This window comes from Vicia villosa, linkage group LG1, assembly GCF_029867415.1.
Source record: "Vicia villosa cultivar HV-30 ecotype Madison, WI linkage group LG1, Vvil1.0, whole genome shotgun sequence".
Lineage (NCBI taxonomy): Eukaryota > Viridiplantae > Streptophyta > Magnoliopsida > Fabales > Fabaceae > Vicia > Vicia villosa.
Window position 1 is genome coordinate 123,565,555 of NC_081180.1, and position 20,132 is coordinate 123,585,686.

At 35.3% G+C, this 20,132-nt stretch overlaps 1 protein-coding gene and 1 pseudogene across 1 annotated transcript; both read right to left on the reverse strand.

Annotated features, from left to right (window-relative positions):
• Positions 1 to 565: 565 nt before the first annotated feature.
• Positions 566 to 5,810, reverse strand: LOC131644074 (respiratory burst oxidase homolog protein B-like). Its single transcript, XM_058914466.1, has 10 exons — positions 5,063 to 5,810; positions 4,768 to 4,927; positions 3,637 to 3,685; positions 3,323 to 3,436; positions 2,382 to 3,197; positions 2,080 to 2,291; positions 1,888 to 1,990; positions 1,705 to 1,781; positions 1,114 to 1,631; positions 566 to 1,023 (listed from the first exon to the last, which is right to left on the reverse strand). The coding sequence occupies exons 1-10, from the start codon at positions 5,583 to 5,585 to the stop codon at positions 914 to 916; spliced, it is 2,682 nt and encodes an 893-aa protein (XP_058770449.1). The 5' UTR covers positions 5,586 to 5,810; the 3' UTR covers positions 566 to 913.
• A 660-nt stretch (positions 5,811 to 6,470) lies between these two features.
• Positions 6,471 to 19,658, reverse strand: LOC131653242 (uncharacterized; annotated as a pseudogene).
• Between the last annotated feature and the right edge of the window lie 474 nt (positions 19,659 to 20,132).

The window sequence follows — 20,132 nt, forward strand, 5'->3', positions numbered from 1 at the left end:
AAGGTAGCGACCCTTGGTGAAACAATTTCTTTTCCAAGAGTTATGACTTTTGGCCCACAGCATGGTTCACCAACAGTTGCAACATTTCATGAAGAGTTGTCAACTTTCAAATTCAAAAGTCAAATCCACTAGCATATTTTCCTTGTCATTTTGGAACACACTCATATTATTAATTATAATTAATAATTTACAACAGTTATGAGAAGCTAGGTACTACGTACAAAATTGTAGTTACTACAAAAAGGAGAAGAGAACAACATTGTCTACATGAAACTAGGTGATGACAAAAAGGAGAAAAAACAACGCTGCCTACTATTTGAAAGCTAATGTTTATATAAAGAAAAAAGAATGCAATATCTTTCTTTCTTTTTCACTTCTTTGGCTACTTTTATACATTAGAGTTTACAATAGACATATGACATGTCTTATACTACAGACAGGTCAGATTTTGCTGTAAACCATGATAAAGAAGCAGCATCAGTGTTGTAAAGAGAGTCTTGCAAACTTATGTGTTAAGTTATTAATTATACATTTATTTGACCCTAGTTTGATCTTAAATATAAGATTCTCTAGACATTTTTAGATACATTTATTTACTTTTTAAGTATACCTCTTATTAACAAAAGACAATTCATCTAAGATAACATGTAAATATTATAGAGAATTCTCAATCTAATTCAAATTATAGCTTATGAATCTTGCAATAATAGTTGCAGCAAAAGCTAGTCCAAAACTGCAAAATTTTACATCACATTTCTTACAGAGGGTATTCTAAACAAAATAGACTTCAAATCACATTTATGCCAAATCAGTATGCCTAAATTCTATTATACATTATTCCATTCAACTATATGTTTACAACAATATATATACCTATACAGTAAAAAATATTCAACTGTATGTCAAAAAGAATCTAAAAATTTTCTTTATGAAAATCAAACTTGGTGCCTGTTTTTCTGGAAAAATCCAAAGAAAATTTTCTTAATTCTCCAACCAATCCATGTGCTCCACAGTAAAAAACACCTATAAGAATGAAACAAATTGGCTAAAAGATATGTTAACTTAAAAATTTCAAGAACTTAACTTATTTATAAGAGTAAAATCAATACTTACCAACTCTTTTATCAGGGTGTTTAAGAGCAACATGTTTATAGACACTACGCCAATTCGGCCTAGCAAAATGTGTTTTAACCCTTGTCTCCGAAACTACATCGACACCACTTTTGGCATGGTGAAGCGATTGAAGCATCGTGATCAAAGCCGAACGAGCATCGCCTTCTTCATACACGCTTGTGCAATAATTGTGAAGCTCGATTACTCCTTCTTTATCATTCTCCGCTATCTCATTCATCACTCCTTTAAACCATTCAAACGAACCTTGCTCGCGTGTAACCCAATAGAAATAGGCCCGTTTGGTTGCAAAAGGCTTTTTCTTATTGCTCTTAACTCCGCTTTCTATTTCTCCTTCTTCTAAATCTTCTTCTTGTTGCTTAATGTTGTTTAGCACATCCTTGAGTATGCTAATCAAAGGCGTTGCACCGATTCCTAAACCTACTAGAAGAAGGACTTCGTAGTTTTTGTAGTCTTGTGCTGGTGCTCCATAAGGTCCATCAATTCTTAGCCTTGGCATCCTACAATTTGTTTTGAGAAATTTAATTTATATACATGATCATGTTTACACTGTCAATTTTTCGTTATATATACCTTGGTAGGCTTGGCTTGCCCGGTAGCATATCAGCGCGTAGAAGACCACTTTGGCCATCATTTGCTGGTTGGCACGCCTGCATAAACCATGATGATGCAAGTAATTTATGTTATGAAGACGAACATCATCGAAGAAATGTACAACTTATAATATTACTTTAATCTTGTGTATAAGTATTTTACCTTGGCGAAAATACCCTTGAGTTGTGATGTCCAATCACCCAAAGTTCTAATGTGAACACTTATATAATCATCTCCAGGAGCTGATGTTATAGAAAAGGGATGCCTAGAGACAAATTGCAAGTAAAATTAACAACCTTTTTTGATGAATATTAACAAAAATATTAGGACTTTGAATTTATATTAGGTACATACCATTCAAATGGAGAAATATCTGAACAATTAACATAAATATACTGTCCACTAGTATACTTAAATCCTTGAGGTTTAGACACATGCAATGCGAGTACATTTCCCGGGTACACTGCAACCTTTAGTATCTTCACAGATTTGTAACCAGATCTAAATGCGCGAAGTAGTCTTTCACATCCATATAGTATCATAGGAACCGCGAGATACATCCATGTCTATATCACAATTTTGTAACGAAAATTTAGCGAACTAAAATATAAATAAAATGGAACAAAAAACACATTGATTTGAGTAAGAGCATGTACCGTTTTCTTGTACCATTTCTTGCTAAGGTAAAGAAAGTATCCATGAATGATGAAAAGCACATAGACAATGACAAAAAGGTGATGAGAATACCAAAATGCATTAAAACCAGTGAGTTTCTTGAGGGGTTTTGGAAGGTTAAGCTTATTACGACGGAACCAAGGTTGGGCTAAAACAAAAGCTAAGGCCATAAGAACAACTATGACAACCCCGGTCCAACCCTCGGTCCCTTTAACGAACCACCAATAATTATTAGGCCTTTGATCCCCAAAAAACTGTTTCATGGGTTCATATTCTTCATCTGTTGCATGCAATAGCCTTGGAAAGTCACAAGTCAAATGTGAAATTGCATGTAATCCAACCCCAATAGCAATGCCAAAGGCTATCACCTTATGAAAGTTGATGTTATCATCAAACGGAACCGCCATTCCAAGCTTGGTCTTGCTCCTGAGCCAAGTGATAGTGTTTCTACATACAGGTAACAAGATTAAAGCCATGTTGAACTTGAGTGTCTCCGCGCCGCCCTTAGCCGTGGTTACACAATAGCCCATGACATGGAAAACGGCGCGACGCTTGTATTGAATGAACTTCCAAGTGAAAAGTGCTGCACAAATGGAAAGCCATAGAGCTATGATCCAAATACGTTTCCAATTATCTTCCATGAAATAGGATAGTTCTCTAAAAGCTCGTTTTATAGGGTTGTGTTCTTTGGTAGGGACTAACTTCTGGCTTAACATTTGGCTTAACACTCTACTATCTGTAGTTATGTGTGCTGATTGTGCTGGTGCTTGTAAAAGAAGCATTTCCAAGTTGTACAACTGCAAAAAATGACAAAAACTTAATGAAGGTTAACCAGTGTCACTTGTCAGTGTAGATGTCGTGTTTCTGGTGTCCGTGTTTGAAAGATTAATTCATACAATCTTTAAATTTAAAGAATAGAAACCTCAATATATCCAAGGTTGTTTGGGTCCAGCTCTTCCATGATAAGGGCAGCATATTCCTCTGCTCGTTCTTGTAACTTTGAGAGCTTATTTGCCGAAGCACTTAATGTGATAATCTGAAGAAAAAAAATGAAAATTACGACAACATTATGAATAAGTGAGATGTCATAAGTTTGAACTCACACTCTGTTGATATTCTTATCTAACTACCAACTGAGCTGTCTTTTGAGTCTGGACTTGACTTTTCTTTCTATCCGATAATAATTCACCTAATAATAATAATCATTTCTTCAAAAAATAATAATTAATAACTTACTTCTTTTACTTCTTCTTCTGTGATTCTTCCATCAGCATTCTTGTCCACCCTGGCAGAGTGGCACGAGTGAAGACTATGAGTAAGAGGATAAGTTGTTAAAAAAACTAACAGTATTTTTGACATTAGGTTCCAAAATATTCTTCTATTTTGACTAAAGTTACGCATGCTTGATGTTGTTCAAATCATGCTGAGTCATTCCAAGTATATTTTTCTATACTCAACAACCTAACCATTATTGATAGATACGTGATCCATGCATGTGATACTCTTTGTTTTGTTTGCTTTACTTTTTAATTCTTATAACAAACTTTGTTCAAGGGTACGCTGAAGAGTGAATAAATAATTCCAACACTAAAGAATATTCCAATATTCATCTAGAGGGATAGTTTTCTACCGACTAAAAATGTATATTAACTCTAATTAAAAAAATGTACATGAACTATACACGCAAACTAAATGAAGTGGATTGAAAAAATTGTGCTTGAATTATATATCATAATTAATAAATTGTCTCTTCAGAAGAGAAACGGAATGAAGTTGATTAGAAAAATAGATTAAAAAATGGAAAATTCTTAAGTACTAGTTATAATGGGTATGGGTACTTTTCTTAAGTGTTCCAATAAAATTTGAGAGATATGATATGAGTGTTCACATAAAAATGTTGCATTTCACATTACTCCAATAAGATTCTACTTTTTTTGTTGCAAAAATTAACATGCTCATCAATTAATTAATAAACTTTAAAAATAGCAAGTAGTACTATATAGTATTAGAAAACAAGTTCCGTCTATAAAAGAAAGCAAATTCAATTAAGCAACAAAGTGTTGTTTAGCTATTACAAAACAATTACAAAATATTTTAAACCAAGTCCACACAATCTGTAACGATTTTCCACATGATTAGATTTATTACTTTTTGACTCAAACATGATTAGAAAACTAAACACTCAACTTGGACATTTTTGTCCAAATACGGACACATTTCTATTTTGAAGCCAATAAAACCCGTTTAGCCATCTTTTTCATCCTCACAAACAAGTCACTACTTAAATTTTGCTTATTAAAAGAAAATTTTAATTAGCTTTTTTATCACACATAATAAAATAAATAAAAAATTCAGAAGTGTTCTTACATGTCAAAAAATGTCTGAAGCCTTGAATCAAAGCTTTGATCAGTAATCTGCTCCCAAAATTCTCGCAACTCTTCCTTAGTTATGGACGCCGTAGAGATACCTCGACGACGTGCTAACGCTTCAAATAACTCCCCAGCAAATTCTTTTGATTCATGCATTCCTATAATAGTTTTCATTTTCACCTCCAATGTATTTCAAAATGAATAAATAAAATTCAAATTTTGATTATGATCAGGGTTTTAAAAAATGGTCATGCGGATCATTTTTTAAAACTCTGGTTATGATATTGACTTACCTATGCACTGGCTAAACCGAGTCTTGGGCAATTTTCCATCAACAGACAATTCATCAAACCGTTTCTCAACTTGTGACCAACCATCACTACCAACACTTTTTGTCATAAACTTAAGACCTCGTAGAGCACGAGCAGCACCGGATTTCGATCTATCAACCTTATCAAAAGTCTTAAAAGACGTCATGCGCTTCAGTTCCTGGGAAACCTGTCTCAGCCGAGACGATAGCGAAGACGGCTTCATCTCGAGCCGGCTCGCCAGGAAAGCTGTTTCGGAGTCTCCACCGCGAATATTCTGAACAGAAACGGAGTCGTCACGAACGTCAAGTGTTATTTCCACCATTTCTCCGTCATCGTTCTTAAACCTCGCGCTTTTGTTCTTGCTTCCGTTACGGTGCTTGTTGGTTACTAAAGGCCCGCTCAGCGGCCCGCTAAGAGGGCCGCTGAAGCTCACGCGGGTTCTTCGGCTTTCTGTGGTGGTTTCTGGCTCCGACCAGGACTCATGTTGATTCTCTTGAGTTTCCATTTTTGTTTTTTTTTTGTTTCTTCACTCGCAAGGTAAATAATAGAGGATGTGATTATTATGGGAAATGTTTATATTGTGTGTGTATATATAAAGTAAAGAGAGGTGAAGGTGGTGAATAATGGGTGAAAGTTGAAATGAGAGATATAATATTTATAAAAAATGAGTCAAATAATGTGAGAGGTGAATCAAGGGGCGCATATGGATATTGTTGTTCTGGTTTTGTTTGTACACGTTAGTTGACGGAGACAGGGTGAGTGGTTTGGATAATAATCACTTATGTTCCAAAATTCAAACACACACTGCTGGAATATATTTTCATTATGTTTTCTAACAAGTTGATTATAGCTGGAAACAAAGTGGAAACAGAAAACAAACTCCACTTTCTAGTGTGAAGGTAAACCCTCACAACAATATAACCGTAATCAATATTTTAAATTTATAATTGCAAATGATATATAATTTATAACTAGTAGGAAACCCGTGTTGTCGGACGGGTTTGGTCGTAACATCATATTACATGTATAAGTCTATCACTTGTAAAGTTTCCTTATATAAATTAACGACATATATTTACCCAAAATGTTTTCCAAGTTTTAGTAAATATTAATAAAACTTAAACACATGATACACAACGGTAAAACAATGAAAAAGCTATTAATACATTCAATTTTTTATGTCTTTAAATAAAAACAATAAACATATTTGCTGGTATAAATATCAGATGCTATCTTCTTGTATGATTGCAACCAGTCAACAACATGCATCATATACCTACATTATAAAATGTATAAAACAATATATGAATAAGAATAAACTTTAAGGCATATAAATATTGTGTGTTTCATCTACAAATACAAAGATAGAAAAGAAGAATAAGCTTACCATCTAACAAAGTGATTGGAAAACCTCCTTGTATACAACATTTGTAGTAGTGGAGCACATAACATTCTCTTTGTCGTGTATTAAGATTTTAAGACCACTTTTTGTAGTAACTCTTGAAATTGCAACATAAAGTTGTTCATGACTAAACACGGGAGAAGGCAAATACAACCCAACACTATCAAGAGACTGGCCTTGAGACTTATTAACTGTCATTGCGTAAGAGACAATAATCGGAAATTGTCTCCTAATCAACTTAAATGGCCATGGTGACTCAGAAGGTGACATAGACATTCGAGGAATGTAAAAAAGGTTACCTATGTTCTTGCCAGAAATAATTTTTGCCTCAATGACATGATTGGCCAATCTTGTAACAATCAATCTTGTTCCATTACATAATCCATCTGATTGGTCCAAATTTCTCATAAACATAATGGGAGTACCAACTTTCAATTTGATTCTATGATTTGGTAAACCTGATGTTCTTAATTTGCTAAGAAATTTTGGAGTTAGCACTTCATAAGCTTCGGTATAACTCGTATAAGTTCTATCAATTGAATCGTAACTAAGATACTCTTTCTCTTCTCCTAAAAAGAATTAACAGAAAGATACAAACATTAGTAAATTCAACATGATATTTGACTTATTCTTTTTCCCATGCATAAAAAAAAGTAAATAATTTTTACCTGGTATTAGGTCCAATACATAATGATTGATCTTATCCACAACTTCAATGGTTGAGGCAAGAATTGATTTTCCTTGTAGATATGCAACATCTTGGAATACATTAACCAAATTGGGATATGTATTTTCAACAATATCTTTGATAGGATCTTCATAATTCTTAATCAATAAATCTTGAGGAATCTCTATGTTCACCAATCCATCATTTGGTTCAGATATCTTACCATCACCGACATTTAAAATCCATTTTGAGAACTCCGCTAATTCCTTAGAACTTGTATTATCTCTTCCCTGCTGAAGTCTCATGTTTTTTGTTAGTGTTAGAACCTGACAATAGTCCCAAATATAAGAGGAGCATATGGATGCATGAACAATATCAGAACGCCCTGCTCTCGGAACAACTGGAAGAATCTGTCTGAAGTCTCCTCCAAAAACAACAACTTTGCCGCCGAAGATTTTATTCCCAAGACCCTTCTTGGTCATGACGTCTTTAAGTGTTCTATCCAATGCCTCAAAGCAATTTTTATGAGCCATAGGTGCTTCATCCCATATTATCACATCTGTTGCCTCGAATAACTGAGAATGTTAAGTGTTTTTGTCAATATTGCAAGTGGGGTTGTCGAGTGTTGGCACAGGAATTTTGAACTTGGAATGAGCAGTTCGTCCACCTGGTAATAATAATGAAGATATACCGCTTGAAGCAACAGCAAGCACAATTTTTTTCTTTGAACGAAGTGCAGTTGATAGTGTCCTCCACATGAAAGTTTTACCGGTCCCTCCATAACCATGTAAAAAAAGACCCCTTCTCTTTGTTTTTCGACAGCTTCCATGATTTTTTCAAAGATTGAGCGTTGTTCATCTATCATGCATAATGTAAATTGTTATATTTCAAAAAATGTGTACTAGTGGGACTGTCAACTTATGCCACTGATTGGGGTTCCACCATATGACGCTCATGCTAAGGATTGCTCCTGACATGCGACTATTGGTCTTACCACCTCCTATCTCAAGTTACTCACCAAAGTCCGGGTTAGAACTTTATCTCATCACAGAGGAACCATCAAGCACCAAAAAGAAAAAAAATAAAATAAACAAACAAAGCACACAACAATATATACAGATAAAAACACACAGATAAACAAAAATAGGCTTAACACACTTAAAACTGGATCCCCAGTGAAGTCGCCATTTTTCCTGTAGCGGGGAAAATCTGAGATCGAAGCCATGGAATTGACTTGACTCAATATTTCAGTGAAAGTCGCCACCGCGCTTTATTGTTTCCAAAGGAAAAGAGAAAAGAACGAATAAAACCCAAAGTTTGATTTTAAAACAAAAAAAGAAGAGATCTTAGGTACGGGTGTTGTTTATACAAGGGGAAGGTTTTAAGCACCCCTCATATCTGTGGTATTCCACAGGAACCTTTTTGAAAATCTGTGTCGTGTGTGCTAAAAAGAGTTTGTTTTATTTTTAAAATAAGCTCGGCAAAGCGTTAAGCTTTGTGCCTACATACCTCCTCGGTGCAATGGAGAAGTCAGAGCTAATGTAGTTCCGCTAAAAAGGAAACGTTTTAAAAACGAATAAACACTTTATCGTCGTCGGAGAGAAATACTCAGCCATTGATCTTGAGCATGAGAACAAACGAGTTCTTTGCATCGCAAATGAAAGAAGGGCTCCAACTCGGATAAAACCAACGTGTATGCCACTAGCTCTCTCATGCGGAAAAGATCTCATTATATCAATCAATTTCAAAATCGTGGGGTATCACCACTCGTTTCAACAATTAGTCGTGTCTAAACTTTTTGAAGAAAAAGGCCACTAAGGGCAAAAGATATTTTTAGAGAAAGGTTTTGAAAAGGTTGCAAACATAAGAAGGTTTTGGAAAAAGAGAGAAGATTTTGAAAATTAAAGAAGGGGAGGAGATGAAGAGGCTATCCTAATGCGTAAAATAAAAGCTAAGGAAAGAAACGGTCTAACCGAAATAAGAAGCCAACACTTGACATTGTGAGTCAAGGTAGATTTCACATCCTTTGGAATATCAATACTAAACCAACATTATCACTTGGGGATCCAGATGAATTTATTATCTTAGCACCACTTTGCATTAAGCACATTAAAATTCTGACGAAAATCGGACAGAGTAACGGCTGTTGTCGGGTAAAATCCTTATTTCAATGCCTTGGAATTAACCATCAAGGGCTTTCAAGGAAATACCTGCATACACAAACAGACAACAATCCAATGCCAGACAGACAGAATAACAACAGAGTAATAATATCGTAAGGGTCCAAAGGTACTAAGTCCATAAGTCCGAATCTCCAAAATGCTCGGGATAGTAACCAATAGTCCGAAAGAGAACCTTAAGTGTTTTTTAGATTTTCGTTATTTATTAGTGTTTTAGCATAAAAGTAAAGTATGGTCCAAGTGGACAAAGAGAAAATGGCGGAAACATAAACATATGTCCAAATGGACAAAGAGAAAATAGCGGAATATAAACGTCCAAATGGACAAAGGAAAAATAGCGGAATGTAAATATGATGAAATGATAAAATAAAGTGGTAAAGCGAGAAATAAAGAGCGGTATAATAAATTGCAGAAATTAAAGTTAGTTGTTAGATGTTAAAGATAACCATCTTGAAACTTGTCAAGTATGTTATCAAAGTTAGTAGGGAAGATCGATGGTGAGTGAAGGATGTTCTCGGATTTAAATTCAATGGAAATTTATCAGAAGCTTGATAAAATCATGGAGACTACACGATAAACCTCCACAAGTCTTAAATCAACCGCATACAATTCTCTTCCATATTTGATTTTTTTTATTCGGGACACGAAATATTGCGCTATGTTAAGCAGATCGCCAAGTGATTTATATAGAAATCACCCTACAACGAGGCCGGTCAAAACTTTATGTGCTAATGCATGCGAGAGACATGATATGTAGATCATTCTCCGAAAGCAATACCGCACGAAAAGAAAATAGGTAACGATCTAGTCTTTACTAAGAATCCATAAGAATTCTCAAAGTATTAAGACTTTCATCGATTAAAAGAAAAAAAGGAGAAGAAGAAGATAAAAATGCATAAAGTAAAATCAACTCACACTATCATTAATATCATTCATCTAATATTATGGATTTGGTCTTTTCAAACCTATCAACATCCTAGATCCAATGATATTAATGAAGTGGAGGAAGTAGGAAGCCAAAACAAGCATAAAAAAGGCAAAAAACCACATTCTGCCAGCAGGAAATCGATTTACCTCTGTAGGAAATCGATTTCCTGAGTGCAGAGTTCAAATTTTGAAAAAAAAGGTGGAAATCGATTTCCTACAGAGGGAAATCGATTTCCTGCACGCAGCAATCAAAAAATCAGCATTATGAGGCATAAAACTTGATTTAAGCAAACATACAAACACCTTATGATCACACATCAATTGGAGCACGAATTTTCCATCAATTCACCATCAAATAGGACCAATATAGCATCAAAGATGCATCACACACAAGCACAAAAGAATCACATTATGATAGATGAAAAAGGATGAAGAAAATTACCAAATCTTGAACAAAACTTAGATCTACTTCAAGAATCACCAACACAAATCTTGATCTCTCAACAATTGAAGAAAAAAGAGTGAAATGGATGGTGGTTTAGCTCAAAGTTTGTGAGGTTCAAGGTGTGACTCACAAACTTTATGAAAGAACAAAGAGCTTTGGTGAATTTGGTAGGGATGAGGAGAGAAATTGCAAGGGGTTTGTTGGCTCTCAAAGCTTGAGAAATGAATTTGCAAGAACTTTTTTGGCTATCAAAGCTTGAGAAATGAGGGAGTAGAGACCTCTATTTATAGGATGGGAGCAAGAGTAGTGGCAATTTGGTCTTTTTGCATTTGGTAATTAATTTGTGTTTAATTGGTGTTTAAATGGTATTTAAATGGTAAAAATGGTAAAATGGGGTTAAAAAAAGGTTTAATGAAGGGAATTAATTTTGATGAGGTGGAAAATTGGTAAAAATGACAAAAATGATCAAAGAAAATTGGTGCCAAATGATGTCATGCTTCCCTCCTTATATTTTTTGAATTTCGCCCCAGGGAAATCGATTTCCCTCATGGGTAAATCGATTTCCATAGTGAAATCTTCAAAAATCTGTTTCCTTGCACTGTTTTAATTTCTGCCCGATCTTTTACCTGTAAAATATAAACAAAAGAGACAAAATACATATTTTTGGATTTTGGTTAGTATAAAACAAATAAAAAGCTAAAAGTGCTTGATGATTCCCCTCAGAGATAATCACAGTATCAAAGATAAAACTCCACAATGGTGCTCTTGATTGATGATTGAATGCAAATGATGTATGATCTTAGGGTCAAAAATTGGGGTATGACAGATGCCCCTATTTAAGTTTCTTCTATCCGGAGATGTGAGGGTTAAAATCCTCAGCTCGACGTAATTGAAGAGACTTAAATATAAAACACACAATTTTTGAACCTAAGGTATAATGCGATGCTAATGGATGCATCAAGTATGATTATGGAATTGAGAGAAGTATAACACCACTGGGGAGATAAGAAAGGATTCCACTGGGGAAAAGGTATGTGTTATCCAGGAATGGCACTTGGACTTCACAAAAGAAAGAAACAGTCGACAGAAGCTTTCAAGATAAAACATGATTGAACTTCGAGAAGAGAATATCTGAGGCCTACATGAATGTGGCTACATCAAGGTAAAACATGATTGGACAACATCAAATGACAACCAAGGTAAAACATGATTGGATATCATCAAAGGATAATCAAGGTAAAACATGATTGGATAATCATCAACAGACAATCAAGGTAAAACATGATTAGATAATCATCACAAGTCCATCAAGGTAAAACATGATTGGATGTCGTTAAGGGATAATCAAGGTAAAACATGATTGGATAACATCAAATGACAATCAAGATAAAACATGATTGAAATATACCAAATGACAATCAAGGTAAAACATGATTAGGTAACCAAGATAAAACATGGTCGAAAGCGATCAGGATAAAGCATGATTAGAGACAATCAAGATAAAACATGATTGAAGGGAACCAAGATAAAACATGGTGTAAGCGATCAGGATAAAGCATGATCAGAGGAAATCAAGATAAAACATGATTGAAGGGAACCAAGATAAAACATGGTCGAAATCTTTCAGGAATGACACTGAATGAAGAAAGGATACATCAAGGAACAACAATAGACTGACAAGACAAACAAGTATCTGTTTTGGATAGGCGCCAAGTAAGTTGGACTTTGATCTCAAGGTGAAGATGTTGATAGCAACAGGACCTCGAAAAATGCAAATGAGTATGAAATTTGTTTCAATGCATGATGTTGAATTTTTCTATGCATAATATATGATCAATGCAATGCAAATTGTTTATTACAACTGAGGGAGACTCTTTTGTGAGGCACGATAGGAACTCGATTCCTCAACACGGGAACTCTGCCAACTCTGCTTGGGAAGAAGATGCTTAAACAAACTTTTGTCACATTGGTAGCTGTATCAACTGATGATCCTTTGTGAAGGACTGATGAACTGCTTGGGGATTGCTGAAGAATATTGCCCCTGAATCATTAATTGTTGCAAGTTAACTGATCATGGCTTCAGCTGAACTGTACTCGGGATGAACTGATCATGGCTTCAATTCTTGAAATGCATGCTGGGATGGCTTGCCCCAGTATAAGTCTTGAAATGATATTCTGATCAACAAATCTTGACTGGACATCTTAATAACAGGATATCTTGAAGTAATGTGCCCCTGATAGGATCACTGATCAAGTTTCTCGACTGTTTGAACTTCCTGAAAGATGAGTGCTTACTTGCAAATAAAATGTTCATTCAAGAATGGTAATTTTAATGCAATGCTCAAAACATATTTTTGAAATCAAAGTCATTATTGAAATGATATTATTGATGTAAAGCAAATGGAATCACTGGTCAAAACATAAAGGTTAAGACATTCAAAGTGAAAGATAAAGCAAAGATATGATATCAAAGCAAATGATTGGCAAATCTCATGGGAGTCAGCTTACGCAACCTTGTTGTAGTATGCTTTCAAACAAACCTTGCTTCAATTAGGTCTTTCATAGGTTATAACGTGGCCAGGTTCACGGTTTCAGAAACAAAGGATATAAGGCTAAAAATTTGATTGTATCCACCCCATCTTCGTGATGATCTCTAGTCCTAAAACTCAGTTAATTCAACTCATGCATTCAGGTTCCAAGAGACTTATGGAATTGCACCTTTGATAATGATAGTTCACAAGCAAAGAGAACCTTTGAAATGGCAGTCACTTCTTCTTTTTGATATCACAACATTTTGTTGTTTGAGGAATTTATTGACTTCTCTTTTTTCATCTTTTTCTTTTGATATCCCTAACTTTTGCCTGAACTGTTTATTTTTGAACTTACAGTCAGCGGGATGCCCTTATTTTTGCCTAAGTCATTTTTTTGGATTTTTGACTTAGCAGGCTTTTCTTTATATATATTTTTTGATACATATTTTTTTTGAAAGATAGTGACTGCCTTGCTTAATGATTGATGAACCATCATTGGCTTTTGATTGACATCTCCAACACTTCTTTGATGAATGCGGAGGAAGCTTGCGATTGAAACCTTTGTTGAAAGGTGTACTGCATGATTCTCTTAAAATAGAATGCACAACCAAATTAACTGAGAACTACCCTGCCCCAGGTTAAAAATGCGGGTTTTTCGTACAAAAAGAAACACCAACTTCGAAGGCTCAGAGGGGTTGACAAGGGATTAACTTCCTTATTTCTCTAGTGTTTGGGAATTGAAACAATGCCTGTACATCATCAGCAAAGTTTTATTCGAAAGCATACAGTTCAACAACTTGGGTATTTTGTTGTCATCATCCTCCCTCCAATCTTTGCATAAAACACAAGTTTGATAGAGAAAGAAAATGGAAGAAAAAGTTTTGTAAAAGAAGGTATAAACATAGTAGATATGAATTCAAAATATGCAATGCTCATTTCATTAAAATTACCATTCAGAAACAAACAAAGTCTAAAAGTAAATAGCACAATAAAGGAAATACAAACAGTATAGAAACAAGGCCCAGTGACTAATTAGCAACAAAGATGAGCTATCTCGTCTGAAACACTTGGCTTTAGGAAAATCGGGCTTTGACTTATCTTCAGCCACTTTGATCTGGCAAAGGATTAGTGACAACATTGGGACCAACATCCTTGAAAGATAAAACATTTGTCCTCATCAACTCTTGCACTCTAGTCCTCAGTGCATAACAGCCTTCTAAATCATGACCTACACCACCTTGATGAAACTCACAGCAAAGATCAGACTGAAATCCTTTGGAAGGAGGATCTCGAGGAGGAGGCATGGATCTTGTTGTGATCAACCCTTTTCGAACCAAAGCAGGATATAATTCAGTGTATGACATAGGAATAGGATCAAAATGAGTCCTATCGCGATTCTGATCTTGTTTCTGCTTTTTGTTACCTTGAGAAGGAACAGACAACGAATGTTGATGTAGAGTCCTACGGAGCACTGATCGAGGAAAGCAAATAGGCGTTTCCTTCTCTACTCCAAAATATGAATTACATGACATAACAGATGGTTGCCCTTGAGTTGGAGTAGCAACAAAAAAGGCTAAAGGAGTATTCACTTGCTTTGTGATAACCGGAGGAATGTTGCATTCTTTCTTCAACAAGACTTGCAGGATTTCCATAATTTGATTCATCTGAATTTTCAACTCGCTGACCTCTGCTCTTAGAAACTCTTGGTCTTGTTGAAGTTCTTCCATACTTTTCAGATACATGCTTCTAGTTCAATGTGTCGAGGAATCAGCTTGACAGTAGACAGACAAACTCTGAAGATGAAGACAGACAAGGATAAGTTTTCTAGATAACCTGGATGTATGTATGCAAATGATGCAATTGCTGTTTTTTTTTGTTTTTTTTATTTATTTGATTTTCAAGGAATTCAAGTTATTAATTTGTAAAGATCAAAACATGAAGGAGGTAAATCTTATATTGGATCAAAGCTTTGATCAAGTTATCATCAAAATCAATCATTCATTTTGGTGGATTAGAGTTTTCACCCCATCAACACCCAAGATCCATTGAGTTTGATGAAACTTATGATGTTTACAGAGAAAGACCTGTGAGTTCCTTAGAAATCAAATGAATGCATGGATGTATGGTTTATGCATCAATCACAATCAAGATCACACACGGCCGCACAAACAAAGTTCAAAGGTTCGACGTCACGAGCATGGAGTCAAGGTTAAGAACCACCCACAAAGGTATGTACTAGGGAATTTTGTACCTGCCGAACGGGTTCTACAAAGGTTCCCAGAGTTTTCAGTCTTCTATCGGATATTACTGGCACGCACAATTGCTCATGGGCGCCAATAATATGCCTAAACAGACCTCGTCTGAGCGTAGCATCGCATGACAACAAGCTCAAATTGGTACTCGAACTTGTTTCTGCACTACATCCTAAAAAGGCTTAGATGGGTTAAAAGGGTTCTAGGTCATTCAGCTTCTACGGACACTCACTATTGAAAGTAATAGCGTTCTTACGATAGTTCGTAACAACATCTACTACCTTCCATGAGGCATCCACTGATTGGGGTTCCACCATATGACGCTCATGCTAAGGATTGCTCCTGACATGCGACTATTGGTCTTACCACCTCCTATCTCAAGTTACTCACCAAAGTCCGGGTTAGAACTTTATCTCATCACAGAGGAACCATCGAGCACCAAAAAGAAAAAAAAGAAAATAAACAAACAAAGCACACAACAATATATACAGATAAAAATACACAGATAAACAAAAATAGGCTTAACACACTTAAAACTGGATCCCCAGTGAAGTCGCCATTTTTCCTGTAGCGGGGAAAATCTGAGATCGAAGCCATGGAATTGACTTGACTCAATATTTCAGTGAAAGTCGCCACCGCGCTTTATTGTTTCCAAAGGAAAAGGGAAAAGAACGAATAAAACCCAAAGTTTGTTTTTAAAACAAAAAAAGAAGAGATCTTAGGTACGGGTGTTGTTTATACAAGGGGGAGGTTTTAAGCACCCCTCATATCTGTGGTATTCCACAGGAACCTTTTTGAAAATCTGTGTCGTGTGTGCTAAAAAGAGTTTGTTTTATTTTTAAAATAAGCTCGTCAAAGCGTTAAGCTTTGTGCCTACATACCTCCTCGGTGCAATGGAGAAGTCAGAGCTAATGTAGTTCCGCTAAAAAGGAAACGTTTTAAAAACGAATAAACACTTTATCGTCGTCGGAGAGAAATACTCAGCCATTGATCTTGAGCATGAGAACAAACGAGTTCTTTGCATCGCAAATGAAAGAAGGGCTCCAACTCGGATAAAACCAACGAGTATGCCACTAGCTCTCTCATGCAGAAAAGATCTCATTATATCAATCAATTTCAAAATCGTGGGGTATCACCACTCGTTTCAACAATTAGTCGTGTCTAAACTTTTTGAAGAAAAAGGCCACTAAGGGCAAAAGATATTTTAAGAGAAAGGTTTTGAAAAGGTTACAAACATAAGAAGGTTTTGGAAAAAGAGAGAAGATTTTGAAAATTAAAGAAGGGGAGGAGATGAAGAGGCTATCCTAATGCGTAAAATAAAAGCTAAGGAAAGAAACGGTCTAACCGAAATAAGAAGCCAACACTTGACATTGTGAGTCAAGGTAGATTTCCCATCCTTTGGAATATCAATACTAAACCAACATTATCACTTGGGGATCCAGATGAATTTATTATCTTAGCACCACTTTGCATTAAGCACATTAAAATTCTGACGAAAATCGGACAGAGTAACGGCTGTTTTCGGGTAAAATCCTTATTTCAATGCCTTGGAACTAACCATCAAGGGCTTTCAAGGAAATACCTGCATACACAAACAGACAACAATCCAATGCCAGACAGACAGAATAACAACAGAGTAATAATATCGTAAGGGTCCAGAGGTACTAAGTCCATAAGTCTGAATCTCCAAGATGCTCGGGATAGTAACCAATTGTCCGAAAGAGAACCTTAAGTGTTTTTTAGATTTTCGTTATTTATTAGTGTTTTAGCATAAAAGTAAAGTATGGTCCAAGTGGACAAAGAGAAAATGGCGGAAACATAAACATATGTCCAAATGGACAAAGAGAAAATAGCGGAATATAAACGTCCAAATGGACAAAGGAAAAATAGCGGAATGTAAATATGATGAAATGATAAAATAAAGCGGTAAAGCGAGAAATAAAGAGCGGTATAATAAATTACGGAAATTAAAGTTAGTTGTTAGATGTTAAAGATAACCATCTTGAAACTTGTCAAGTATGTTATCAAAGTTAGTAGGGAAGAGCGATGGTGAGTGAAGGATGTTCTCGGATTTAAATTCAATGGAAATTTATCAGAAGCTTGATAAAATCATAGCGACTACACGATAAACCTCCACAAGTCTTAAATCAACCGCATACAATTCTCTTCCATATTTGATTTTTTTTATTCGGGACACGAAATATTGCGCTATGTTAAGCAGATCGCCAAGTGATTTATATAGAAATCACCCTACAACGAGGCCGGTCAAAACTTTATGTGCTAATGCATGCGAGAGACATGATATGTAGATCATTCTCCGAAAGCAATACCGCACGAAAAGAAAATAGGTAACGATCTAGTCTTTACTAAGAATCCATAAGAATTCTCAAAGTATTAAGACTTTCATCGATCAAAAGAAAAAAAGGAGAAGAAGAAGATAAAAATGCATAAAGTAAAATCAACTCACACTATCATTAATATCATTCATCTAATATTATGGATTTGGTCCTTTCAAACCTATCAACATCCTAGATCCAATGATATTAATGAAGTGGAGGAAGTAGGAAGCCAAAACAAGCATAAAAAAGGCAAAAAAACCACATTCTGCCAGCAGGAAATCGATTTACCTCTGTAGGAAATCGATTTCCTGAGTGTAGAGTTCAAATTTTGAAAAAAAATAAGGTGGAAATCGATTTCCTACAGAGGGAAATCTATTTCCTGCACACAGCATTCAAAAAATCAGCATTAGGAGGCATAAAACTTGACTTAAGCAAACATACAAACACCTTATGATCACACATCAATTAGAGCATGAATTTTCCATCAATTCACCATCAAATAGGACCAATATAGCATCAAAGATGCATCACACACAAGCACAAAAGAATCACATTATGATAGATGAAAAAGGATGAAGAAAATTATCAAATCTTGAACAAAACTTAGATCTACTTCAAGAATCACCAACACAAATCTTGATCTCTCAACAATTGAAGAAAAAAGAGTGAAATGGATGGTGGTTTAGCTCAAAGTTTGTGAGGTTCAAGGTGTGACTCACAAACTTTATGAAAGAACAAAGAGCTTTGGTGAATTTGGTAGGGATGAGGAGAGAAATTGCAAGGGGTTTGTTGGCTCTCAAAGCTTGAGAAATGAATTTGCAAGAACTTTTTTGGCTATCAAAGCTTGAGAAATGAGGGAGTAGAGACCTCTATTTATAGGATGGGAGCAAGAGTAGTGGCAATTTGGTCTTTTTGCATTTGGTAATTAATTTGTGTTTAATTGGTGTTTAAATGGTATTTAAATGGTAAAAATGGTAAAATGGGGTTAAAAAAAGGTTTAATGAAGGGAATTAATTTTGATGAGGTGGAAAATTGGTAAAAATGACAAAAATGATCAAAGAAAATTGGTGCCAAATGATGTCATGCTTCCCTCCTTATATTTTTTGAATTTCGCCCCAGGGAAATCGATTTCCCTCATGGGTAAATCGATTTCCATAGTGAAATCTTCAAAAATCTGTTTCCTTGCACTGTTTTAATTTCTGCTCGATCTTTTACCTGTAAAATATAAACAAAAGAGACAAAATACATATTTTTGGATTTTGGTTAGTATAAAACAAATAAAAAGCTAAAAGTGCTTGATGATTCCCCTCAGAGATAATCACAGTATCAAAGATAAAACTCCACAGTGGTGCTCTTGATTGATGATTGAATGCAAATGATGTATGATCTTAGGGTCAAAAATTGGGGTATGACAATCAGAATGAACATATTTTTGAAGATTCCTTGTTTGTGAAAACATCAATTTGAGATATGCATAAATGCATGTTATACATACAACAAATAATTTAACTATATATATAGCACTACAATTTACCTCTTATATTAGTTAACTGTCTTTGTCGGTGCAGAATACCGTCGGACAACGTCTTCCAAGTTTTTTGCCAAACATGATGCGGTCTATTAATTGTACCAGACAGTAGCATAGTTACAAATAACTTTCTCAAAAAATGTTCCGAACCCCAATCTTTCGCCTCGTTAATGGCTGCAAAATATTCCTTGTCATCATTAAGAAATCCCATTTCAAAACATGCATCTCTAAATCTGTCCCGAACAATTCCACCGACCTTTTTTATATCCTCGTAGCATGTTGGCCCTTTTGCAACAGTCAGCATCATTCTTAGGTAATACAACTCACCGGTACTTGGAGGAACCCAAATTAGTCTTCCAATGGTGTGCCCTCTCTTACGCGGTCTCCATCGTTGGTAACTTTTATCATAAACAAACTTAGTAAGGAAATTTCAGTATGTCATATTTCTGGCCTCTGGATATGTTTTGTTTGCTTCCATCCGAGCGGTAAACATTGATTCCTTCACACTTGGTTTTTCAAGGACCTCATCTATCAGTTCATAATCGGTATAATATACCGAATTATCGCCCTCAAGATGAAAATATAATCTTTCTACTGCAGGAGATCTTCCATGAATGGGAAAAGAAAATATTCTCCAACATGCTTCGCTTAGTGAGACATATCTACAATCAAGATACTGCTTGATTTCATCGCCATTTTTAGTGGTCGAAGGACTGTCGTTGTCTCCTTCTACGACAGCAGCGGTAATCCTGTCATACCCCTTGTTTATATATTTAAATAA